Genomic DNA, 27377 nt, shown 5'->3' on the forward strand with positions numbered 1-27377 from the left:
GCTGGGCAACGGCGTTTGCCTTCGACGTCGTGGATGGCTCAAAGCTACGGACTTCCGGCAGGACGTCCAGACCAGAGTCCTGGACATGCCCTTCGACGGGAACAACCTGTTTGGGAAGACAGTGGACGATTCCCTTCAGGCCATCAAGGCGGATACGGAGACGGCCCGGGCCCTTGGAGTCCTGCAACGACGGACGCCCTTTCGGAGCGGCGGAGGCAAGGGCGCCTCCAAAGGTTCCGGCGGCGGTTTCGCTTCCTACCGTCAAGCGGCCCGCTCGTCGTCGCAAGAGGCCTACAGAGGACGAGGCAAGTCTAGCGGACCCCGCCGTCGTCGCCAAGGAGGTCAGGGCGGCAAGGCCGCGTCCAAGCAGGATTGAACCGGCCGTGGGGTCGGGCCCCCACCGAAGCACCCCGGTGGGAGGCCGGCTGGCGGGCTTCGTCAGCGTGTGGGAGTCCATCTCCACCGACCGTTGGGTGCTGGACGCCCTGGCCCGGGGCCACGCGCTCGAGTTTCAAAGAAGGTGCCCGCGCGTCCCCCCCGTGGCCAGGAAAGAACTTCACGTCCCTCAACTTCTCCTGGAGGTAAAGGCGATGCTCAGAAAGGGCGCCATCGAACTCGTCCCAAAGAGGCTTCGGGGCTCCGGAGTCTACTCGAGATACTTCCTCGTGAAGAAGAAGACGGGAGGATGGCGCCCCATCCTAGACCTGCGACGTCTGAACAAGTTCATCAAGGCGCAGAAGTTCCGGATGGTCACCCTCCAGCACGTCCTGGGTCAGCTGGAGGAAGGAGACTTCCTATCGTCGTTGGATTTGGAGGATGCCTACTTCCACATTCCCATCCTAAAGGGGCACCGCAAATTCCTCAGATTCGTGGTCCAAGGGCGTCATTACCAGTTCAAAGCCCTTCCCTTCGGACTACGGTCGGCACCCAGGGTATTCACCAAGTGCCTTGCACCGGTGGCGGCGCAGCTGCGCCGCGAGGGGATTCACGTCTACCCCTACCTGGACGACTGGCTCATCCGCGCCAAGACGAGGGAGCTCGCCGTGGTCCACACGGCAAGGACCGTCCAACTCCTCACGGACCTGGGATTCTCCGTGAACTACGCCAAATCCCACCTGGTGCCCGCGCAAGTCGCACTGTTTCTGGGAGCGAGGCTCGACACAGTGTCCCTTCTGGCCTCCCCGTCGGAGGAGAGGACCAGGACCATCTTGGGCAAGGTGCAACGGATGTTGGTGGCCGACGCGGCCAAAGTGAGGTCCATCAAGTCCCTCCTCGGGATGATGTCTTCCTGCATCTACCTCATTCCCATGTGCAGGCTCCGGATGCGCCCGTTGCAAGAATTCCTGGATGCGCGCTGGATCCAGACGACGGGCAGCTTCGAGGAAAGGATCAAGCTCGACGAGAGTTTCCGACGAGCGATACGGTGGTGGGGCACCCGCGCGCATCTGACGGCGGGCATGGACTTGCAGACCCCAGCCCACCAGGAGACTGTGACCACGGATGCCTCCCTGGAAGGGTGGGGAGCGCACACCGAAAATCTGCACGCAAGGGGACTCTGGCTCCCGACGGAGAAGTCCCTACATATCAACGTCCTGGAGCTCCGTGCAGTGTTTTGGGCCCTCAGGTCCTTCCTTCCGTCCCTCAAGGGCAAGGTGGTGAGGATCTTCACCGACAACACCACCACCATGTTTTACATCAGGAAACAGGGCGGAACCAGGTCCCCGGCGCTGTCCAAGGAGGCGCAGGACCTGTGGCATTGGGCCGTCGCCCAAGGGATTTTTCTGGTGCCGTTTCATCTGGCAGGGATAAAAAACACCATCGCCGACTCACTCAGCAGGGAGCTGCGCTCGTGCCACGAGTGGGAGCTACGGCAGGATCTGGTGGATCGCCTCTTCCGACGGTGGGGCACACCCCAGATCGACCTGTTCGCGACGGCGACGAACACCAAGTGCCGGAGGTTCGCCAGCAGGTTTCCCCAGACGAGGAGCATGGGCGATGCTTTCTCGTTCCCCTGGGAGGGCCTGTTCCTCTACGCGTTCCCTCCCTTGCCTCTGCTAATCCGGCTCATCAACCAGCTCAAGAGGTCACGGTGCAGGATGATCCTCATCGCACCTGCGTGGCCGAGGCAGATATGGTTCCCGGACCTTCTGGACTTGTCAGCGTCCCCGCCGATCAAGCGGCCGGCGGACGCGGATCTACTCTCCAGGGAAGGAGGCGCCATCCTCCACCACGACCCGAAGTCGCTGAACTTGCAGGCCTGGCTCCTGCAGCGCTAGAGTTTGGAGGATACGACATACCGGCCGATTGCAGAGAGGTTCTTGCAAAGGCCAGGGCGTCCTCGACTCTTAAATGCTACGGACACAAGTGGAAGAGGTTCTCTGTCTGGTGCCACGCACAGAAGATTAACCCTCTACGGATTACGGCTCCCCAAGTACTGCCGTACCTGCTGACGCTGGCCAAAGCTGGTCTGGCACACGCGTCCATCAAGATTCATCTTGCTGCGATCTCCCGATACACCAGAACCACGGGCCGGACGTCCTTGTGGTCTCATCGTCTGGTGAAAGAGTTCATGAAGGGACTGTTCAGATCGTTCCCGCCGGTGAAGGCTCCGGCCCCGGCGTGGGAGCTCAACGTGGTGCTGACCAAGCTCATGGGACCTCCGTTCGAGCCTCTGCACTCGGCCCCGTTGAAGTTTCTATCGTGGAAAACAGCTTTTCTTGTGGCCATCACCTCCGCACGACGAGTGGGAGAGATCCAGGCCCTTTCCTGCAAGGCCCCGTACTTGACTTTCCACGACACGAGGGTAGTGCTCAGGACGCACCCCTCCTTCATGCCCAAGGTACCGTCGGACTTCCATCTCAACGAACCCTTGGTGTTACCTGTGTTTTTCCCGTCGCCTTCGTCGCCGGCTGAGAGGACTTTGCACTCGCTGGATGTAGCTAGAGCGCTGAAGTTCTACGTGGACCGCACGAAGGGTTTTCGGAAGACGTCACAACTCTTTGTGAACTTTGGACCTGTCAATCAGGGGAAGGCTCTCTCGAAGGCTTCCATCTCCAGATGGCTCTCCGGCTGTATCATGTGCTGTCACCGGTTGTCAAACCGACCGCTGCCTGGCCGTCCGAGAGCCCATTCCACCAGAGCGATCGCAGCTACCACAGCGTTCCTATCTGGTGTGCCCCTGCTGGACATATGCAGGGCTGCTACGTGGAGGTCGACGCACACCTTCACGAAATTCTACTGCGTCGACCGGGATTCCAGGGAGGAGTCCAGGGTCGGCCAAGCAGTGCTGCGCAACCTGTTCGCCTGAGGTGAGCCTGGTGAGGAGGTAAGATGCTTAATGTTGAGTTTATGTGATGCTTAATGTTGAGCCTTTGCCACCTCCCGTGGTTGTGCATGTGTGTACTGCTATGTATTCTTTATTCATGAGCATGTGAATCCATGCCAGACCCCATGCTGGAGAAGGAACAAGTTACTTACCTGTAACTGTTGTTCTCCAGCATGGGTCTGGCATGGATTCACATGCGAACCCTCCCGCCTACCCCTCTGCGGCTCTTCACTTGGTCATACTGCCACTTCACGTGCTTCCAAATCTGAAGATGGCTGCCAGAGGCGGTGCTTAGGTAGAGGGCAGTCATTGGCTGTGGTCAGTATGACGCAGAGACCAGTGATTGGTTGTTACTACGAAAGACAGATCAGAAACGAAACTGATACTGGTTTTTTCTTTACCGAGGATTCCCAGCCTGACGACGGGGAATATTCATGAGCATGTGAATCCATGCCAGACCCATGCTGGAGAACAACAGTTACAGGTAAGTAACTTGTTCCGTATCCCGGTTGCCGGGGTGCTTGGCACAGGCAAGGCGGCCACGAGATGCTCCAGGAAGGTGAAAAGAAGGTAGGCTGGTTATCCCCACCAGTCGAAGGAAGAAGACTGTCCGGGCTGGAGATCTCCTGTCGTTGGGAAAAGTGGTGAGACGGTTCAGCAGGGCTCCACCGGTGGTGTCGTCGTTGCAAGCCGGCTCAGCTTCTCCCTCCTCGGATTCTTAGGTCCTGTGGCGACTTCAGAAGTTCCAGTCCCCAAAGCCCTGCTTTTATGCAGCACACCCCCATTCACTCAGCCTAGCTGTCAATCAAACATGCTAAGTGGTGAGCCGGCCGGCTCACCACTTGGGCCAATCACACAAGAGTGCGACTTGAGTTAACAAGGTAATTCAGTCCAGGGTGCCTAAACCCCCTCCCACACTCCCTGTGTTACCCAGACAGAGTGGCACCACTTTTGGTTGCTTCTGTGGAGAAGCCCGCCAAAAAGTGGAACAAAGGGCTAGACTTGGGTTGGAGTCACAGAAGAGAACACAAACGCCATTTTAGAATAGAGTTCTGGCAAAAAAATACCAACCGACGAATTAATATTAAATAAATAAACCGGTGGTATGTTCGAGGCTATAAGAATTAAATAATTAAAGTTGGTAGCCTTGAACAATGGGAAAATCCTATAGAGATAGATTCACGGTCGAATATAAAAAGTAGTATCCACTGCCACCAGCCAAAACTCGATCAGGGGGGACGGAGACATGCCCCCTCGAACAACAGACCCCGGGGCAATCGAATTGCCCGACCAGTACGTCCACATTATGATGGTTTGTACTGGTTTCTGTTCATAATTTGGGACTAGCAAAGCCAATGGTGACTTTACATGCCCTGGGAGACAGTAGTCAGTCCCAGGGTATGGAGTCTATGTTGGGGGGTCGCTACGACACCCCTGGGTTACGGCACGGAGGGTGCTGTGTAACCCACATCAAAAAAACACATGAGACCCATTGGAGTAAAAGACCCCATAGCCGATAAAACACATGGAAAGTTAAAGGAACACCTCAAATCATGTCTAAGAGTGGGAGCAAAAGAATCTCACTCTTAGCAGGAGAGAAAAAAATAAACCCCAAAAATCCAGCAAAGCTGCTGGGGGACTCACTAGGTTTGGGAAATTAGCCTTACAGAGAATTCTCCCTAACACTAAGTAATCCCTGCAGCCCTCTATGGTAAGATAGTGTGTGCTGGGTCTAGAAAGTTAGAAAATGCTAAGTAAAGTCAATTTCACTTTACTGCTCTTGGAAACGGTAGTTCCACCAAGTTTAAACCTTTGGGAAATCTAAGAGACATCCCTGTGCCACTTCACTGAAGGTGCTGTGTGTCACAATGTAAAGATGATGCCTTTGGAGTTTGTCATACTCTGTTAGGCAAAGTTTGAATGCAGTACCCTCTGGGAACACTACAAGCAACTATGACTACAGGTGGTATAAGTCTCTACTATACAGTTTTGGTAGCGTGTTGAGCAGCCAGGCTTATCTCAAGAGGGGAAATGTGAGCAGTAATGATGTTACACAGAGGTTTACAATCGTAGGTGTTCAAATAAACTCTTACACTCAAGGTTTCTTGGTTAAACACTTATTAATTTATTAACCAGTCAGTTATAAAACATTTATAAGAAAGAGGCAATCATATAAGAACACACACATATACTTCAATACTGCACTCTCTAAGTTTCTGAATCAGATAAGACCCTTTTGGGAAGGCCCACAGACACAACCTACAACCACAGGTAACTTTAGTAACAAGGGTGCTGGGGACATGATTATCTTACTGTTGGTATTCAGAATACTTTTCAAAGAGGAGTAAAAGGCAAAGGTTATTAGAACATAAAAGATTACAATTATTCTTAGATGGTGCAAATATTTTGAGTTCCCCAGAAGAGTCAAATCAATAGGCTAGGCCAAAGTCAATGGGCTAAAGTCTTGGATAGGATAAAGCAGTTAACGGGAAAAGTCTCTGCATAAGTTCTTGGGAGTAGTTTGTAGAAAGAAGAATCATATGTTGGGTCACAAGCTGATTAGGCCTGTGAGTTGCGAAAGTTCCAAGCACTTTCACCGCGTGAGGTAAGTACTGTCTTGTTTTACAGTACCTTACAATGAAGAAAAAGAGGCAGCTGATGACTTCTGTTCCTGCCAGTTCCTGCAGATCTCGCTGTTCCTGGGACTCAGTCGTGGGGACAAGAGTGAGGATGTCGGGGGACTCCTGCACTGGGACAGTCAAAAAGCTTGCAACTGGCAATCTTTAATTTCAGTGGTTGTAAGTAATGCACACAAACTGGTGTCCCTCTCCCTGGTTATATGATTTCCTGCAGCAACTCTGAGGAAATTTAACCAGCTCCAAGATGAGTATCCAGGTGTTGATTGGTCCTACCAACTCAAAGGGAGAAGTCATTCTTGCAGGGGCTTCTCTTCGATGCAAACTTTGCGAGTCGGACCTGCAGCAGGGCTTCACCGGGCAAACCAATGGTCCAGGAGTTGCAGCAGCCGTCCTCTTCAAGCTCTTCTTCGGTTCCTTCTTTCCAGTGGTCGACTCTGCCTTCCAAGCCAAGAGACTAGCCTTTTATTCAGTTCTCTCCCAATCATTCCAGACTAGCTGTCACTCACCCAGCAGGGTGTCTGTCCTTGCCGGACAGTCAGCCAGCCAGTCACCACTGAGTACATTTGGGACTCCTAGGAGACTAAGCACAGGGAGTTTCGGGCACCTCCCCCACTTCCTGCCCACCCCAGACACTCGGGCGCCAGAGGCGGTCTTCACTCCTGAAGCCCGCCAAAGGCGAATGAACAAAGAGACCAAAACTGGTTTGGGGCGCAGAGAAAAACTCTAGAACAGGGGTGCACAACTAATTTTGACAGAGGGCCGAAAGTACCTTACATGAGGGCTATAGTGGGCCGAAAAGTAAATGTGGGCGGGGCAGTAGGCGGGGCGTGGCAGGAGGCTTTTTCAACCCCCAATTCGTATTAAACACATGGAAAAAGAATGTTTTTGAGGGGTGACGATTTTTATTGGATTCCAAACTTACATTTTGCTCTACACATTTTCCATTTTTATAATTTATTTCGATTTAGTTATTGTATATCGTCTGTTTAATTAAATTATATATATTTTATTGACCTATGATTGGACATTCCATTATTTTGGACTGCTATAGTTTGCTGTTTGGGTTGCCCAAGAGGAGTATGGCCTTCGTTGAGTCAGGTTTCCTCAAAAAAGCAAAGGATGTATATCTCCTAACTGTGCCTGTTTTAGCTTTATTATTGGGTTCACTCTTGGAGTGCAACACTATGCCCCATGGACACCTCACCGAAACACTATGCCCCATGGCTCCCACCCCCAACCAAACACTATGCCCCATGGCCCCTTCACCCCCAACCAAACACTATGCCCCATGCCCATGTCCCCCACCCCCAACCAAACACTATGCCCCATGGCCCCCTCACCCCCAACCAAACACTATGCCCCATGTCCCTCACCCCCAACCAAACACTATGCCCCATGTCCCTCACCCCCAACCAAACACTATGCCCCATGTCCCTCACCCCCAACCAAACACTGTGCCCCATGGCTCCCACCCCCAACCAAACACTATGCCCCATGTCCCTCACCCCCAACCAAACACTATGCCCCATGGCTCCCACCCCCAACCAAACACTATGCCCCAAACACGCTCTCAAGCATGCACCCATACAGACCCGAACCCCACCACCCCCCAACTCAGCACACACACTCTCAAGCATGCACCCATACAGGCCCGAACCCCCCACCCCAACTCAGCACACACTCTCAAGCATGCACCCATACAGACCCAAACCCCCCAACTCAGCACACACATTCTCAAGCATGCACCCATACAGACCTGAACCCCCCACCCCCCAACTCAGCACACACACTCAAGCATGCACCCATACAGACCCAAACCCCCCACCCCCAATCTCAACATACACAACACACACACTCAAAAACAAACATTCATACACATCTGACACCCCCCACCCCCATCTCAACATACACAACACAAACACTCAAAAACAACACATCCGACACCCTCCCCACCCCCATCTCAACATACACAACACACACACTCAAAAACAAACATTCATACACATCCGACACCCCCAACTCAACATACACAAACACTCAAAAACAAACATTCATACACATCCGACACCCCCAACTCAACATACACAACCACTCAAAATCAAACATTCATGCACATCCGACACCCCCCCAGACGCCCATCTAAACATAGACAACACAAACATTCAAAAGCAAACAAACATGCACATCTGAAGCCCCCTCCCACCCCCATCTCAAAATGCACAACACAAACACTCAAAAACAAACATTCATACACATCTGACAACATCCCAACATACACAATACAAACATACAGCAGAACAGACCCGACACACAAACACAAACAAACAGACCACTTACCGGACGTGCTGAAAGGCAGGTAAGCTGGAACGCTGGCAAGGCGAGTGGTACTACGGCTGGCGTGGCCAGCAAGGCTGAAATGCCTTCCGGGATCAAGCCTTACTGGCCACGCCAGCCGTAGTGCTGGCCCTCCATTGGTGCAGCACACACGCACTATGTGGCTCGTAGGAGCAACGTGGTGCATGTGTGCTGAGCCAATGATGGCCAGTGTTTTGTCCGGCCCGGAAGACAACAAAGACTTTCCTAATGGAGGGCGGCCGATGCTGCTTGCGGGCCTACCTCCATTAGGAAAGTGTTTGTGCCTCGCGGGCCGGACAAAACAGCATGGCGGGCCGCAACTGGCCCGCGGGCCGTATGTTGCGCACCCATGCTCTAGAAGGACCTTTCCACAAAGAAATGGCGAAAAAAGACGACCAGGACCTGTTTAAACAAAGGAGGCTCAGATTCCATCTTGAGAAACATGGCTCCTGCGATTTAACATTACCGGAGCTACGAATAGTTCACGGTCGGGAAAAATCATGGTAGTTCGTTGTAAAACCACTGCCACCAGCCATTCTGAGAGGAAAGGGCAGCATTTGACTTCTACATGAGTTTCTAGACACAGAGGATACTAAGTAACCCCTCCAGCACTCTATTGTAAGATAGGGTGTGCTGGGTTTAGGAATTTAAAAAGATTAGGGAATTCAATTTCACTTTACTTACTTTGGGAAACAGTAGTTTATACCAGAGAAGGTATTTAAACCTTGGGAAAGCCTAAAAAAGGCTTCACTGTGCCACTTCACTGAGGGTGCTGTGTGACACAAATGAAAAGATGATGCCTATGGAGTTGGTTAGATTCCATAACCAAAGAAAACACAGACAGAAAACACATTGAATTGAAAAGTTCCAAGTCCCAAAGTTTAGCAAAAGAGCAGGAGGGCTCTAAAATGGCAGGAATTGGATTGGCACATTTATGAGAATTCTCCCTAACATACTGCAAAACCAAAATGAAACAGTGTTAAATCACTGAAAAATACATGAGAGAGTGTGAAAAACTTCTCACTCTCTCCAGGTTAAAACTTAAAAAGTCCCAGAGTCCAGCGTAGTGCTGGGGATCTGTAAGGTAGAGAGGAATTAGCACTTTTCTGAGAATTCCCCTTAACAAGGCTGTACCATCTGAGTATATGGTAGTGTAGACCGAGCAGCCAGGCTTATCTTAGAATGTGGGATAGGGATGTTGCTTGGTACAAAGAATGTGTAGCATACATATGGTCCAAAGAAACACAAACACTATGTATTGTAAAAATAAAAGGTTTATTTAAATACAAGTATGCAAGGAATCTTGGGAAAATAAGTACTATCACATTATATATCAACACAAATATAAAAACACAACACAATGCTTTAAAGTACACAGACCAAAGCATAGTCCCTGTTCAGAAAACTACAGTATTTCTACGGAAGTCAGACCGCATCAAACACATTTAGTATAGGACACACCTATTCATGAAGAATACAACCATCAGTTACTTTTAGATTACAGTACGTCAAGGGCCGTAGACACTGTCAGTCGTGCAGTGACACTCAGTTAAGAAATCACCTAGTAAAACTACCCCTGTTAAAATGATACTTTTCTGAATAGTGGAACACAGATTCAAGGAACAGCATAAACCTATAACTGTATTCAGGATAACAGTTATACCAGGCGAGTAAGAACTTATTGTGTAATTTACAATTACAGCTGCTTTTCAGATCGGTGGAACTCAGGCTAAGGTAACCAATAACTTTCTACAGTAATTTACGATTGCACCAGGCCGACCAAGGTCAGCTACACCTACAGGACACTTTTTAGGAAAGGCACAAAGCTATTCTAGGCAGGTTAAACCTAAGGGTGAAATATACTATTACAGTTGCTTTTCAGATCAGTGGAACACAGACTAAGGTAAGCAATAAATATTTGACTTATTTTAGGATGGCACTCAAATCTTCAAGATAAGTAAAACCAACAAAGGCAGACTTATTCTAGACAGGCTATACAACAGGTCAGGGGAAGCAATACCCAGTTGGTAAACTTATACACTAATATTCTGAAAGAAATAGTTAAGTGAAACCAACAGCATTCGTTTTGGGAAAGAGGCATAACCAATTCACAGGAGAGTAAAATAACCTTTCATATACTTTTCAGAATTAGCAGAACACATTCAAGGTAAGTAAGAACTTTTGTAACTGCTCACTCAGAGGGGTAGTTGCCAACCAACTCGTTCACAAGTAACTTACTTTTGAAAATGTGTTATACTTTTCAAGGCAGAATCCTCTTCTTATCCAGTCCTTCCCTAGTCTGAGGCAGAGGAAGGACCCTAGTGGTCTAGGTGCCAGCTGTAGGCAGGGTGAGAATGGGTTCAGTTGCAGGAAAAGTTCAGAGTTCCTGAGGAAGTCTCTTCAAAGCAAGTAAGTAGTTCACTTTAAAGTTAGAAAGGGACCAGGGACTTCTGAGAAGACACCCTAGACTGGTTCCAGCAGTGGGCCTGGGTGAACTGTATGAGAGGACTCCCACTCACAACAAAAACCCCAAAGCTATACAGAAACCACACAGGCTTAAGGTAAGTAAATACTCCATCCACCACAGTACCTCAGCACAGATGAAGAATTGCAGCGGGGGAGACTTCGGGATCTGCAGCCAAAACCCAGTCGATTAATTCCTCTGTCATGAAGACGGAAGACAGGACTTGAAGGGATTTTGCAGCCGGGATCAACGGGGAAGGTTCCAGGCAAGAGTTTCTTCACTGCTGGATGCGGCTCTGTAGATTTGGAGCCCTTTTCAGGAGCCAGGAAAATACTGAATATCGCTGGTTAGATTCTTGCATCTAATCTGGTCCAACACTCAAATCATGTCTCTGGAGGGCCAGCAGGATGCCACCAAAGTTTCTGCTTGATTCAGAATTCGGAACACAGTGCACCACCCGATAGCTCGATGTCCCAGGGTAATTTGTACTGCAGCCTGCAAAGTTGCAGCACTATTTGGGATGGCTCAAAATCCAGGTCTTTTTGAGTCTAGTGGATCTCACCAGGCTCTCGGTCAGGGTCGTCCTTTGCAGGATCCTCAGTTAGATTGGAACGAATGGTTACAGCAGGCTCCAGTTACACAGCAGGCTCTCCGGTCGCTGGAAATATCTACAGCCGTCTTCGCTTGTCAGCAGCTTCCAGGTTCGGAGTATTTAGCAGGAACTACAGCACGACGTCTGCATTTTACAGGAAGGGGTGGTCTGGCTTTCCAGTCAGGACAGCCAGCCCCCCATTGAGACTGAGCACCTTTCAGACAAGGTAAAAGACAAAGGTCTGCAGAATTTTGGACTCCTCCCTTGCTTCCTACCTTCTCAGACACTTTGGAGCCTTGGCTGGGAATGCAAAGCATTCCCGCCAAAGACAAAACTCCCACTGAAGTCGTTCCCACCTAGAATTGTAGGAGAAATCCTCAAACTACAAGCAAACAATAAATGGCGAAATTTGAATGATCCCACCATTTCTTTTAAAAAGGTGGCCCTTCTGTGCTTTCCCGAGGCTGAATTAACAGCCTACGAATAAATATTACTAAAGGTCATGAAAGTAAAACCACTGCCACCAGCCATTCAAGCAAATTTGCAATTGTTACAAAAATGTTACAGGTAAGTATGAGAGGGGATACATTGTATCCCCCCAGCACTCCACATAACTTTGGGTGTGCTGGCTCACTATATAAAATGTAAAGGGGGATGAAAATCCCTCTTTACTACTTGGGAACTGTAGTTCACCCAAGTACATGAAAGAGAAATGAACAGGGGAGCCCATTGGGGCAACCCAGCCAAAGGCCAAAGGTTGTAGGAAACTAACTTCAACCATACACTATCGAGAGACATAAAAAGGTCACCCATAAAAAGAGTAAAAGACTCGGTGAGAGGGGAAAAGGTTCCCCTTCACTCCGGGACATGGGAAAATAATCACCAAGTTTAAGCAAAATGTTCTGGGGTTGACAGAGGTCAGGAAAATGTATCATAAACCTGAAAATCTTACCAAACAGTAAGTACATTAAACCCAGTTAGTAATGCAATTCAAAGAAACATTTACCCAATAAGTGTATATTAAAACCTATATTTATTATATTTACACGTGATGTTTTAAAATACTTGCCGCATATAACCAAAGCACAGAAGACTCCTTTAGGTGCTTTTCAAAGGCCGCTGCTTACTTAGTTTGTAGTTGCTCGTGGTTACATTTGTTACAGCGTTTGACACTAATGGCGGTTCTACCGTATTATCGGTACTACTGCGCACTTGCGTAAAACAGAAGAAATATGGTAATAACATTAAGTTAGCAAAATTACATAAAATTAATTCTTTTAGAAGGGAAAAGAGCTGGTTAGTCAAATACTAGCAGAACTTAAGGTTATAGAGGCAGTTTCTTTGCACAGCAAGGCTTTTAATCCAATTTGCAAATCTAGCTAGAGGCAGTTCAGAGAGGTTTCAAAGTCTTGTGAATCAGCAAAACAAATGTTCCTGTGGATACTTTCTAGTCTCTAGTTTTTAAGATGCAGGAAAATTAACACAACTTCAGACACCCTGTTAAAGGACTTGGTAAAGGGACACAAGCAGCAGCAGCTTGGGTCAGAAGTAAGAGTGTCGGGGGGGGGGGGGACCTGGACACCTCTACATGCATTCTAACGCTCTGGAGCAACTTTTTGGTTTAAGTTAAGCAATGCCCTTTTCCCCCACAGTACCTTAGGTTTGGAGAAATGCTTGTGGCTGGATTCTCCTCAATGTGTTAGTGCTGGACATGACCTCCGGAGTCCTTGGTTTGGTGACAATAGGCAGGACAATCCTTGGTTTGGTGACAATAGGCAGGCCAATGGATGGGATCTCACAGCAGCAGTCTCGAGGGAGGACCTCTGACATGGGTTTCTTCCGCTCTTCTGATCAGTCTACGATATTGGCGTCTTTTCTTCAGCACCAAAAAACGACACGATTCGCCCAGTCAATCTTCTTAGTTTCCAGGAGTCCTGCACTCTGGTGAGGGGATTTGGACGGGTCGGATTGTGTGTCTGGAGGTTCACCTGGAGCTCAGCAAAGACTTGGACGGATTCAGCCTTTCAAAGATGATGCACTTCCATTTGTGTCGAAGGTCTCCTGATATTCGCAGTCTGCAGCTCTGTAGAGGCCCAGTACATCGGGAGATGGCATCAGGACAGCAATAGTCACTTCACAGTGTTGCAAAGGGTCTGCAGGTGTTTCTGGTCGCCGTCGTTTTCGGTTACTACAGTTTCCAGTGGTCGACTTGCCTTTCACTTCAGGAGCCTCACCTTTTATTCATTTTCAGCACATACTCTCAAAGGAGAGCTCAAAGGGTTCCCAGCAACACTGACCATAAGGAGCTGTGTGCTGCAAAAGTAAAATACAGAAAACGTAGGAGATATGGAGGAACATAGACACCGTAGGACAATAAACCACAAAGAACAGAGTTCCAAAAGACTGACCCCATAAGAATGAATGTGTGGACAAAGGCTCCACTCATTCAGGATATTAGGAAAAAGGTCCAGAAGTCCAGAAAAAAGTGCTGGGGATCTCAATAGGAGAGGGGATGAAGCGTAAAAGTGATACATCTCCCTAACAGGTTACATTCCTGATGGGAACTGTATTCAAGCGCTCACAAAGTGCTTCCGTAGTTGTGCCCGTCCCTACCGGAGAGTGGAATGACAGGAGTCCTCTACAATTGACATTCCCCAAGTTTGCCCCACTTTAATGCCTGTAGATGTTTGTATGTGACTACCATCACTGATCAGCTGTCAAACCTTTGAATGATTCAGTAGTGCGTGATTGGAGATTAGTCACACTTTGCCTCTGGTTTAGGGCTATAAGCTCTTTATCAGTATCTTGTCAAACAATGAAACTGATTGCAGACTCGCCAAGGCAAAGGACTCACACAGGTCACAAGGACTCGCACAAGGATGGTGATGACCTCTGGAGCTTTATTTCTGAAACCTATCAAAGCTTGATGGTGAAGTCTGATCACTCAATCTGTCTCAGGATGATCTTTTGGGTCCTTTCTGCATAGGGCCCTATTTACAGATCTAGACTTGACCCGTAGACTTCCATTGTATCATTGATATCTTTTGGGAACTATTCAACCAATGAGCGAACACACCTTTATCCTAAAGGGAATCCATTTTACATTTAACAGGGTTTAATTCCTAAAAGCGTCTATGAACCTTATCAAATGTCCTGCTGCACTTTAATGAACGCTGGCAACATTATTTTTACTGTGTGGTCACGTATTGTGAATCTTTTTCGAAAATAGTTAATTTTCTTATCTGTTAAACTGCCAGTATTCATTTGCACAACATTTGATAAACATATATTGTTACTAATATATTGTGTGGACATTCCTTTATTGCTATTTTGGAAGTGCTTACTGTCCCTTTTAACCATCTTTTATTCTTCCAAAGTCTTTTCTTTGACCTCTCGGCCATACTAACACTTGAAGAGTTAGGATAGCGTTTGTGGAAAACCACTGTAAGCCCTGTAGGTGTGTAAGAAAAATCTTCTTAACAATTATAAAGGCAATTTCTGGCAATTGCCGGTCGAGGTCTTCCAAGTTTCTCTGAAGGGTGTTTTGGACTTTATCAGACTTTGTTAAGTAGTGAGCCAGAGACGGAAAGGAGTGGTAACAGATATTTATTTAATGCCAGCAGTTATCACGACGTTCAGTTAAATATGTCACTTATATTTCATAAGGCAGAATCAGTAACATAGGACTTTCTCCATGATTTTAAACGTTCTTCAATAAAGTTCGTCAAGGGCAAACCAGAGCGAGCCGGGTTTCAACTTAAATGCAGTCCATAAAGCCTTTCCTTAAAAAAAAAATGCAATTCGCACCTTAACAATATGTATGGAAAACCTCCTCGAAGCCGAACTTACTTCGTACTGGATTAGAGCGTTTTCTCCGCACGCCTTCTACTCTAGTGCTTGTTTCATAACCTTTCCCCGGCTTGCTGATGGCTCTCCAGGATGCAGTCGTTCCTTGCTGGCCTTGGGCTTGGAATTTCTTAAACAAAACGTCCGGTGTCTGTTTTCATACTGGAATCTCCTTTTACTCAAGAGCCTTCATCCGTTGAGCATTCGGTCTTCAAACCAGGCATGGGGCACTTCGGTGTGTTTTTCGTTTCCTTCTAATATGCCCACCGATATGGGGAACTGGCCTCATACCAGTCCGAGTTCGCTCCGTCAGCCTCCTTCCATTCCTGCAAGGCGAGAGACAAGTTGAGTTGTTTTCACCTGTTTTTAACTCCTGTGGCCCTCCTCCCCAGCAATTAACATCGGGCGTTCCCAGCCTTGTGTTTATCACCACTGAGGCTAATTCTCCTCCTCCCTGCTTAACCCTCGCATAGCCTGCCTTATTTTTAACTCCTGCCTGCAAGCGTTCCTCGTTATATGAATAAATAAATAAATAAATATGGAAACGTGGTTTTCCGTCTTCCCCATCTCATTTCTTTACCCCTTTTCAGGCTTTTATGTTGAACATGCATCGGCTGGGGCATTCTGCGATATGAAGATTGTGTCTTTGTTTGTTCACTCGTGTCCCTTCTATTTTGCCTAGTAGTTGGCTGGTGGGGCATTCTGGGATATGTAGTTTTTCCACTTTTGACTCTTATACTTAGTATTTTGGTATCTTGTGGGACCATTGGCTTGTCCTCTTCACTACTGTTTTCCCCACAATGCTGGCCGCTACTGTTTCCCCATCAGACTTCTGAACACTTTTGCGACTCATGAGTCTCACACTCTGAAATAATCTTTTATTGAAAGGTTACTTTTGTGTGCACCAGCCCTTATTGTGTTCTAGTTACATGTATGCACTGTCGTTTAAACCATACTCTTTCTTTCTTAAGAGTTTGTCTTGACTACTCTGACCTTTTAGCACTTGGAGTCAGTTTTTCCAGGGGGAAGCACCTTTGAATGCAAAGTAGGTTGATCTATCTTGTTCCTACACGTAGGGTCAAAGAGGTCATCCTAACAATTGCTTTCTTGTGTTTGTTGTGTTGTTCCTGTGTATTGCCTTTTCTTTGTTTACTTCTTCCTTTTCACCTGTTTTTCTTTCCACAGTTTGATGGCACAGAGGGTAGCTGGTTCCAGAAAATCTCTTCTCGTTTTTGCAGTCGCCAGTCGTTCGCCCTGGAGCAGCTCAAAACAAAGCAGAAAAGGGACTTTAGGTTCAATGAATTCATTCGGGTAAGAGTTGGACATCCTGAGAAGTGTGATTTGCTTGGGCGCCATATATTTCTTTCTAACATCTGACTTTCTGCTTAACATATGAGAAAATTGCACATTCTACTTAGTGTCTGTTTTCATACAACTTTATAAAATGGGGAAATACAGTTTTTAGGGCAGTTAAAATTTTTATAGTTTGGGTTTGGCACTGTGACGTTTTAGGTCACTTGAACCTTTTTGCAGAACCATGTTATTTTGACTTTTCTTTTGTAGCTAGAGGGACTTTGGCTAAAGTTTCCCTGTCACTGCAACCAATTTTCTTTCCTGCTGTGCTGCCTTGTCCAGCCTATATGGCTACTACAGCAGGTATGCATGTATGTTAAGCACCCATTTTCGACCCATGGTGGTTTTATCACCCTGAAAGTCTTTTTTGGAATAGGCTGGTAGTGTCTGTAATTTCGTTTTCACTACACAAGGGTTGTTGCCACTTTTAACACATTATTAGCCCAGTGCGCCTATATGGTAGTCACTGGGGGAGGGCTAAAATCCTACTTCTGGTCTGTTCCTTTTTGGCCACATCCTTTGTCTGTGTGGACTGCAGCACAGCCAAAATGACGATTTTGGCTGACCTGGTCCCACAAAAGCATGCCTTCCCCCCCTTGTTATGATTTCAACTGGTCTAGACACCAGTGTGTGATTGCCTCTGTTTTGGTGTGTTTTTGGCTCTGCCTGATTGACTGACCGACAAAACCTTTGTGTTCTGCAAGGATTGTAATTGGTGGGATAGTTTAGGCCTGTCTTTGAGTGAATGTGCCATCAGTGCAGTGGGGAGACATGGTGAATTCCTTTAATCTATTCCTGATACTTACCTTGCGACCCTGGCTCCTTGGTACTGTGCACCCAGATCATCCATTCTGGTACAATCCAGTCCAGGACTCTTATTTTGCTTCTTGCTGTCGTCGTAACTGGCTGGCCCTTGCCGGAATCTTCCTAATCTGCAGTTGCTATACCCTCATAACCTCCTTCATGCTCAAGTGCCTAAGCTATAAGATCCCTCTTGGTCTTCCTGGTTTGGGAATCCAAATGGCATGCTGCTGTTTCACCTCTGTTCTTTTGTGGGTTATCTTGGGTATCTGGCTGCTGTCATGGGATTATTTTCTTGTTAGATGTACTCTGCTGCTCCCATGCCCTGACTTGAGACTCTTGTTGGGTCCCTCCCATGCTCCTGTTGCTGTCTTTGTTGTTGCTGAGTTTTCTATTGTGTGGGTAGCCTCTCCAGATGTTTCCTTTTTTTTGCGGTCCTTCTTCATTCGGATCCTTGCGGGGTCGTGTGTTTAATTCCCACCACTCTAAACCCCCAATTGCTGCTAGTCAAGCTAAAATCTGACATCCAAACTCACCCATGGACTTGACATTCCTGGGCCGAATTTTGAGCAAACAGCACAGTGAGTAACTATCTCCTGGTCCTGCGATCCTGATCCACAAGTAGGTTCCTTTCATAGGGGTCCCCTCGGTCTGGGTGTAATGGGATTTTGAAGCCGCCTACTGTTAATAGTCAGGATGGGGCCTTGTTTAAAACCAGCACTTCATGGCATCCTGGTTATCGAACCCTTGGCCCAAACTCTTATTTTGGAGTCCTTTGGTCTCTCCTTTTGGGTGACTGCCCAGTCTGCTGCACCTTTGGAGTAAACAGAGAACATGTCTGACCGTTCCCTATAGCTGCAGAAGACCTATGGGATTTTTCCTATTGATTTGAAATACATAACCTTTGCAAATTTATAGCAGAGGGGCCCAAAGCAAGCCTTCACAGACCGCTTGTGCTCATATAAGAGGGCTATAGAGAGAGGATATAGATAAAGTTGCCTGTTTCTCATCGCCACATGTGGGGAAGAATACCAGTCAGACGAACAAGAGATTGCTAACCCTGTGACTGGAAAGAAATGAATACATGTTAGGACAACTCTGATCACACAAGCACACTATGTCAAAATAGGAGTCAGAAAGTTCCTACCTGCAGTGGTGATAAGCCGGTTTAATCAGATGGATAACTCGGCCAGACCAGTTCACAAGGCATGCCTCGTTAGCTGGCATCCAGTGTACATGGGCATGTCGTTCGTGTGATGACAAAGGGTGTGGGGGGGTCACAGAGAGTCGCAATAACATGTTATTGTTATAGGTCTGTACTACACAAGTTGGTAGTGTGACTGAGCAGCCAGACTTGTCTCAAGAGGGGTAAATGTGAGCTGTAGAGCTGTAGCAATGAAATCCACAAATACAATTGTCCAAGTAACACTTAAGTTTTTTTTGTTAAAATAATTATTTAACAATAGTTTTTAAATAAGCTTTCTTTAAAGAGGGCAATATATGTAGCAATCAAATATGCTTTAAAATACCTGTTCAGAATCAACACAAAGCTAGTAGATGCCCTTTAGAGATGCTTCTTACACACTTCCTACGCCCTGAGGACAGTAATTGCATTTATAAATCAGTAGTACACTTTGTAAATTCTGAGGTTTGTAGAAAGGAAAGGTTATAGGAAGGAAAAGGGTTAAACAGGTTATCAGAGCATGTGAGCACTTTAAATCTTCCAGTGAAGTCTAGATAAAAACCTTTCCCAGCAATACTAGTTTAAAACCAATGCATCATCTATGAGGGGCAGTAAGTATCAAATTCAGCTGGAATAGATGTGTCTGCAGGGAGCCAGGACAGCCAAAGTCAATTGGAGCAAAATCTATGGAGCTGAGGCACTTCTTAGATAGTAAAAGTTGTGCACAAAGTTAGAGAGTTTGTTGAAGAATAATCACTGTAGGGTCACAAGCTGTTACACATGTGAAGGGTAGACCTGAAATCAACTCTGGAAGAAGCAGCTACTGCAAGTATCGACTGAGAAGAGCAAGCTACAGACACTGGGATAATTATCCCATGTCAGAACAGTACCTTTGGTTAGAAGAAGAGTGGTCCAGCTGGCTTCTGTCCTGTTGCAGTGGTGCAGACCCTGGGTTCCTGAGCCTCAGTTGTGGGGACAAGAGGGAGGACGTCTGGAGGGCTCCTGCGGAAGCAATTTGGAGGTCATCGGCAGATGCAGGCTCTTTTTGGATCAACAGCACTTCGCATTTTCAGCACTCGGTAAACAGCACCACCGCGGATCTTGGATACCGGTTGGGCTTCCTTCACTCCTTGAGTCCTGCACTCTGGTGAGGGGACTCAAGTTCTGGTCGTCTTGCTTTTGGAGGGTCCTTAGGAGACTCCTGGAGCTTCTTGGTGGATTGCAGACGTTGCACTCAACTACGGTTTATTCGAACCCTGACACTCTGTTCTTGCAGCAGCAAAGAAGTAAGCCCAATCGGGGAAGATGGTCTCTTTCCTCACTTAAGCAGGTTTCTCCCATTAATGCACAGCCTAGGCTGTCGATCACAGTCTTGAAAGGACAACCCGCCAGCCAATCGGGACTGGTTGCATTCAGGCATTCCTCAAGGACAGGGGAGTTTTGGAACACCTTCCCCACCCCCACCCCCTTCACATTCTGCCTTTCCAGACACGCTGGAGCCAGAGGCGGGCTTTAGGGCTGAAGCCCGGCAAAGGCAAAATGAACAAAGGGCTCAAACCTGGCTCAGTGCGCAGAATAAAACCCAAGAAAGACCTCACAAACAGAAAATGGCAAAAAAATAAGACTGCAGCCATTTGGACAAAATTGTCACCCATGGGTGCTATACTGCAGCTGAGGATTCAGCCTGTGGTAGAAAAGCATAATGGTAGGAACATTTAAACCACTGCCACCAGCCATTTAAAGTAGTGAGAGTAACATACATTTTTTTTACATGAGAATGCAATGTATAAGGCGCTACTAGGTATCCCCCCAGCACTCCAAATAAGTTGGTGTATGCTGGACCCACAAAGAGAAAAGATAAGTAAAGTCAATTTCAATTTACTATTCTTGGGAACAGTAGTTCACACAAGAAAAGGTATTTAAATATTATGAGAAATCTAAAGGATTTCTCAGTGACACTGCACTAACGGTGCTGTGTGTCACCATTTAAAAAGTAGATGCCTATGGCGTTTGTCAGACTCAAAAAACAGTGGAAACACATAAGCCAAATCAGGTCAAAACACGAGAGTGAGAAAAAGGTCTCACTCGCTCCAGGGTTAAAATTAAATAGTCCAGCAAAAGAGCTGGGGATCTCTAAGGTTAAAGGGAATTGGCACAGGAATGAGAATTCTCCCCAGCACCCTTCACGCACCCTAAGATCAATGACTACCCTGCTACTAATGATCTCTCCATCCAATTCAGCCAGACTTGGTTGAGGGGTGGGGCATAGTCCAATCTCCCAATGACCTAAGTCCTGTGAAAATCAGCACTAACCTGAAACAAAACAGGAGAGCCATAGAGGTGGCTGACCAATTAATTACCCCACCCCCAAAATAGCAGGAACAGTCAGGGCGCAGAAGTCGGCCTATAGAACAAGGATTTCCGGCCTATGCAGTTGCAAGCCACACGCACCTACCTCAACCACCAAATCATAACTGGTGCTATATGATCAATAGAGGCGTCGACCCCTGGCTACCAAGGATTAACAACCGACAACCATGCACCGGTGGCACAAAAGCAACTAAGCTTGGCTACAACCCTGCGGAAAATCATACAATAACCCAAGAAGCACCCAGTAACCCAGCTTAATGTCCCTCCAGGGACCCAGAAAATGGGCCCTCCAAGTCCGACTACAAAGCGTCTGCTAATGGACGGTCGGACCAAGACAACACAATATACCCCACCGATCATTTTACCTTGCACTGAAATCCACTACCACAAACCACTAGTGCAGACACAGGCAGCGCACTGGGCTCCAAGAACATCCCAAGCAAGCGGGCCACCCACTGATAACCCTAAACACTCATTCCTACCAGTATGCTCACTCTCCACTTTACATCAACAAACAATAGTACGCAGCAACGCCCCTCGACCAATTTGGTCTAGCTGCACACATCTACATAGCTCATAGAACACCTCAACAGCCTGGTAAAATGCTGCTATGCCCCCCCTCCCCCCTCCTAAAAATCGGCCTAGCAGCACACAATCTCTTATACATGCCCCAGGGCAGCCAGAACGCTAACTCGGAAACCACCCTCCTTGCTGCACACACTACACTGATCCCTGATATTCACTGTACCAAACTTGCCATTAGATTGCAGCCAACCTGCTCACATGCCAAGTGCACCCAAGCACTATTTACTACACCAATCTCTCAACTGATACGGACCATGGTCGTCGAGGGCATTCAACCCACAGCGCTTAGACATCATAAGAATGGTACATAAGGCGCTATACAAATGCACTAGAACATAAAACATCTCCCGAGGTGCTGTGGACTGCAAATACCAGGAGACCTCTGACCCAATCCTAGTGCATCATCTTGCCAAGGCCAAATTTGTCCAAGTCTTTGCTGAGCTCCAGGTGAACCTCCAGAGACGCAATCCGACTTATCCAAGCCCCTCACCAGAGTGCAGGACAAGAAGATTGACCGGGAGAATTGTGTCCTTTGCAGTTTTGATGCCTTTTTTACAGCATCAGACTGTCCAGTGAAGCTGAGGAAATTTGTGGCAGTGGCCCTTCCTCGAGACTGGTGCTGAGAGATCCCATCCATTGTCCTGCCTTTCGCCACCAGACCAAGGAATCCGGAGGTCAGTCCAGCGCTGTTAAATGAAGGAGAATCCAGCCACGAACATTTCTTCTTACCCAGGGTAATGTAGTAGTACCGATAATACAGTAGAACATGCGCTAGTGTCAAACGTTGTAACAATCGTAACTGCAAGCAACTTCAAGTATCTACACTTATTCCTATGTGTATTGGTGTAATGATCCAAGTATTTTAAAACTTCTCTTGTTTAAATATAATCTATTTTATAAAGTGTTTGTTTGAATTGCATTACTAAATGGGTTCAGTATACTTACCTACAGCTCCCATCTACCTCTTATGATAAGCCTGACTGCTCTGCCACTCTACCAAGGTTCCATGAGTAGTACGGACTGATACTAAGAGCTGGGGACCTGTATACCATTGGGATAGTTTTATGAAGTCTTGCCTCAAGTGGACTTGGAAAAAACTCCCCTAACAGTGGGTACTGCACTCAATCCAACACACTAGGATATACCTAGGGAAGGTTCCTTAACCCAGGTTCCACCACCAATGATTAGGCAAGAGTGAGTTTAAGGCCAGGACTGTATGCTAAATGTAACCTTACGGAGGACAGGGGGATGGGGGTGGATAGAAACAGGTATGTTAACTTAACTTCGGACTCGTATTCTTCCAGAGACCACAGCAGGTGTTCCAGAATCCGTTGGGAACACAATCTTCTGCACCTGATCTGATCGAGGAAAGCCCAGAGGTCACTTTGGGTGTCAGAATTTAGTATTGGTCGTCGGCGGTGCACAGCAATCGGTTCCAGGCAGCTACCAGCCGGAGACCCAAAGATATGAAGACTTCTGCGGTGCAGACTGTTAAGATGGATTTCTAGAATGTGCCCCAGTGGACAGTTTTAGGAGGTCACCCTAGTTAGAATTGTTAGCGGATTTTATACAAGTTATTGTCTGTGACATAACTTTGAAAAGCCCAACTTGGATGTACAGGGTTCCAACTTTTAGCTTTGCCTGAACCACACAAAGGTTTGGTAGAATGACTGATCAGCCAGGCTTAGTCTAGGAGGGGGGAAGGAGGGCTATAGGAAGGTTCAAAGAACTCTGAGCATACACTAATTCACGGAAATGCTGATACGCGTAGTTACATAAAAATAATCCTTTATCAAAAATATAAGGCACACTGTTAAATATTCGCTAAGTACTAAAACACAGTAACGCATGTAGAACACAATTGCAAGTTTCTTGAGTAATAACTTTTAGAATCACTTTTACATTAACTGATCTTAGTAAAATCATCTGAACTATACATTCTAACTTTCCCAACTTGCTGTAACTTTTAATAACCTTATTCCAGCCTGTCTTAGAGTCCAACCCTGTTTTATGATAGTCTTACAATATTCAGAGGGGCACTAGGCCACCAGAGGTTAGGAGTTGAGCAGTATAGGCAGGATACAGTGTTCAAAGTTCAAACGTGGCAGAGTCCAGCAGGATTTCTTGGTGGTTTACAGGTAAGTAAAGTTAGTTTGTTCTAATCGGTGGAATAGGGATGTTCTCTTGTAGAGTTGCCCCATGGACCAGTGTCCTAGGGCAGGATTTAAGTTCAATGGGTTTTCCACCCCAATGTATCTCTATAGATGCTCTGGAAGGGTGTGATATACAGCTATCTGCATCCCCCATGAATACATGATCAGCAAGCTAAGCCCATGGTAGGTTTCACTAGGAGTAGGATGTTAGGTGAGTTTTCCTAAAGTCTACATGTGGTAAGACTTAACTATCCCTTGATATACCAACCTCAACTTCTAGTACTTCGATACTACTCAAGGTTCTAGTAGTATGGCAGAGCAACCAGGCTTATCTTAGTAGGGAGATGTGAGTTCTAGGGAAGTACAATGAACTCAGTAAATACATAGGCACAAACGCACCTTTACACATTTGTAGTTGCAGAAAAATAGTTATTTCTCCAGCATAGGGTCTGGCATGGATTCACATGCTCATGAATATTCCTGTCGTCGGGCTGGGGCACCTCGGTAAAAGAAAAAAGTTTCACTTTCGTTTGTCTTCCTCCTATACAACAATCACTGAGCTCTGGGTCATACTGCCCCCAGCCAATGACTGCCCTCTCCCTAAGCCCCTCCTCTGGCAGCCATCTTCAGATTTTTACCACACGTTCAGGTGTTGGGAGTCCTCGCAGTTTGTTCTTCAAGCTTTCTGCTTTTTTGCGCTTTTTTGGTAGGAAAACTGTTTTTGGTCAATCGAGCCTGTGTGCTTCATCGTTTGGCCATCCAATTAACAGGGACCTATTTTTCGGCAACTTTCATTGCCCCTCAAGGGCAGAAATTGTTGATTGTTTTCTTCTTGGAAGTTTCCAGAAGCCACCAGGCCTACACTGCGTTGGGTCACGTCGGAGGAGAAGGACGGAGCGTCCCTCTTCAAGCTGTGGTTTGCGACATGTCTTCACGGATGACCAGCATTCCCAGTGCCTGTATTGTATACACCCGATGTACAAGGAAGAAGATTGTGAGATCTGCCATGGCTTCTCCAAGCGCATGATGAAGGATCGTCCCGTCCGGCTGGTGACGTGGCTCAAAGCCAAGGCCTCTACCTCGGGTGGTTCAGAGGGGCGCATGCCTCATCAGAATCCAGCCAACCAGAGCGGGCTTCTAAGTCCTTTGAGGGTGCTCCATCCATGGGGGCCCAAGACTGTGTCACTGCACAAGCGGGTCCTATGATGGTCAGGACACGTTCGTCTCCAGCTCTTCGTCCAAGAGTAAGTCAGCTACCCCAAGGCAGCTGCGGGAGAAACCATAGAAGGCCAAGCAAGACAAGGTGTCCGACCTGCCAGTGAAGGCCCAGGTGATCCAGACCAAAACGTCCTCGTCCATCGAGATGGTCGCTGCCGCCCTCTCGCAGGCGAAAGGGGCTGACTGGCCCAGGGTGGCTCTTCCTTCCAGGCGGGAGGCTTCATCTAAGCCAATAGAAAAGACTCTGGGGAGGAGGATGCCAGACCTTAGCCCGAGACAGACCCCTCAGGACCCGAAGAAGCGGGGGCGGAGAAGAACTCCAGGGCATGGACATTTCTTCATCCGAGGAGGATGAGATAGTTTCCGTCCACACCATCCCGGAAGAGGGTGGTGACAACAATGAGAACATCGAGGAGACGCCCGCTAGAGGCGGCGACGACAGTGACAACAGGGACGACTACATGGGTGCTGGGCCCAGCGACCTTGTCCCCCAGGTACCTCCTAGAGACCTGTCGCAGGATATTCTCTTGACCCTCCACACGCTAGTGTCGAAGATTCAAGAGGATGCTGACGCCGCCACCAGCGGCACCATCGGTGGTGACCCGTTGACACTGAGGCCACCACCGCCGAAGAAAAGGAGGAGGCACCCTATGCCTCCGTTCCGACCATCGCTTCCCCCCGCACCCCTCAGGGGGACGGAGACTATGGCAGGATGTCCCCGATACCAAGGGCTTCTCCCCCGAACAAAATGGGATCCGTCCACTCCATGATCGCCCGTGTGTCAGAGCTTTTCCAGCTTACTCCGAAAGAGAAGCTATACCAGCGCCGGGAGGTGAAGAAGAACATCATCATGTCGGTACCGCTCCAGGACGACGTCTAGGATGAGGGGCTGGCTCAGCTGAGGAACCCCGCCTCAGCCTCAGTGAAGAGAGACCGACTTGAAAAGAAATACAGGGTGCCGGAGTCTGCGCCCAAGTGGCTGCGGTTTCAGCCATTGTCAGACTTGGTGGTCTCGGAGGGCGCCAGAAAGAAGTCGTTGAACTCGTCTTCTGCATCTGCACCCCTGGACAACGAGGGGAAGAAATTGTATTCCATGGGTAGAAAGGTCATCTACCCAGTGGCGACGACGGTCAAGGCGGCCAACACCGTAGCCATCGTGGCCAGATACGACCGCAAGCTTTGGTACAAGATGGCTCCACTCCTGGATTTCCTCCCCGATGACAAACTGGTCGAGGCTTTGGAGATTCTTCAGGAAGGCGAGGTGGCGTTGGACCAGGCCATCACCGTGGTCCTGGACATTGCAGGCACTGGTTTCCGCCATATGGGAAACAGGGTTTGCCTTCGTCGTCATGGCTGGCTCAGAGCCACCAACTTTAGACAGGAGGTACAAACGAGGGTCCTGGACATACCGTTCGACAGAGATGACCTTTTCGGGAAGGCTGTCCACGAATCCCTCCAGGCCATCAAGACAGACCGAGGCGGCCTGTGCCTTGGACACACTGCAACAGCATCGTCCGTCCTTTCGTCCCTCTGGAGGGAAGTCTACTAGATCTTCGAAGGGTTTCGGCAGGGGCTCATCCTCTTACCGCAAACCCTCCCGTTCCACGACCCAGGAAGCCAACAAGGGTCGCTCCAAGGTCTTCGGAGGTGGCGGCCGTCGTCGTCAAGGCTCCCAGGGTGACACGCCGGCCGCCAAGCAGGACTGAACCAGCCACGACGTCCGGCCCCCACCCCTGCACCCCGGAGGGAGGCCGATTGGCAAATTTCATCAGCGTGTGCAAGACCATTGTTAGGCAGAATACTTTGCAGTTCCCTTAGGGAGCACTACAGAAGATTAAGACTACAGGTATGAGCAATAAATCCCCTTTGGTATCAGTCTGTACCACAAAGATTTAGTTGGTAGCTGTGGCTAAGCAGTCAGACTTATCTCAAAAGGGAGATGAGCAGTATTCAGGGTTTACACAATAGGACTACAGTGCTATGGTACAAGGAAACACTGACCAAAGCTTTGTATTAAAAAGAATATATATTTATTTTACACACTTCTAGTTCAACACATTAATCACAGTTAATAAAGCAAGTTGAAATCAGTCAAGAAAAGTATGCACAACTCCCTAGTTAAATTGTAGACAAGTTTGAGCAAGAGTGAAAACTTAGCAAAACGGCACAGTGAAACCCAAACACAAATGGCACTCTAGCAATTTATCACAAGGGAGAGAAAGGACAAGTTATACAAGAATATCTTCTTAGGCACCTTAGCAACACTTCCCAATGAGTTTGTGAACAAGTTTAGGCAAGGCAGTACTTTAGCATAGAGAATACTTAAATGAAAACCGAGCAAAATGGCACTTCACAAGTTTTAAAAGTAGGAAGGAAAAGGTGGTTATAAGAAGTAGGTGCACCAACACAGTTCTAGTTGAGAGGCAATCTAGAGAAGGCAGTCCTAACAAATTTAGCCAGAGTCAATAGGCATGTGCCAGAGTCAATGGAACA

At 47.8% G+C, this 27377-nt stretch overlaps 1 protein-coding gene across 10 annotated transcripts in view; it reads left to right on the top strand.

Annotated features, from left to right (window-relative positions):
* The window catches only part of ARHGEF1 (Rho guanine nucleotide exchange factor 1), a 1792426-nt gene that overhangs the window by 1082484 nt on the left and 682565 nt on the right, over positions 1–27377 (top strand). For all 10 annotated transcript variants that reach the window (XM_069640923.1, XM_069640913.1, XM_069640921.1 and 7 more), the window contains one exon: positions 16407–16532. In XM_069640923.1, coding sequence (XP_069497024.1) covers positions 16407–16532 — 126 coding nt within the window. The remainder of the gene's footprint in view (positions 1–16406; positions 16533–27377) is intronic.

The sequence above is a fragment of the Ambystoma mexicanum genome, chromosome 1q (genome assembly GCF_040938575.1).
Source record: "Ambystoma mexicanum isolate Mex_15411 chromosome 1q, UKY_AmexF1_1, whole genome shotgun sequence".
In the NCBI taxonomy this organism is placed as follows: Eukaryota; Metazoa; Chordata; class Amphibia; order Caudata; family Ambystomatidae; genus Ambystoma; species Ambystoma mexicanum.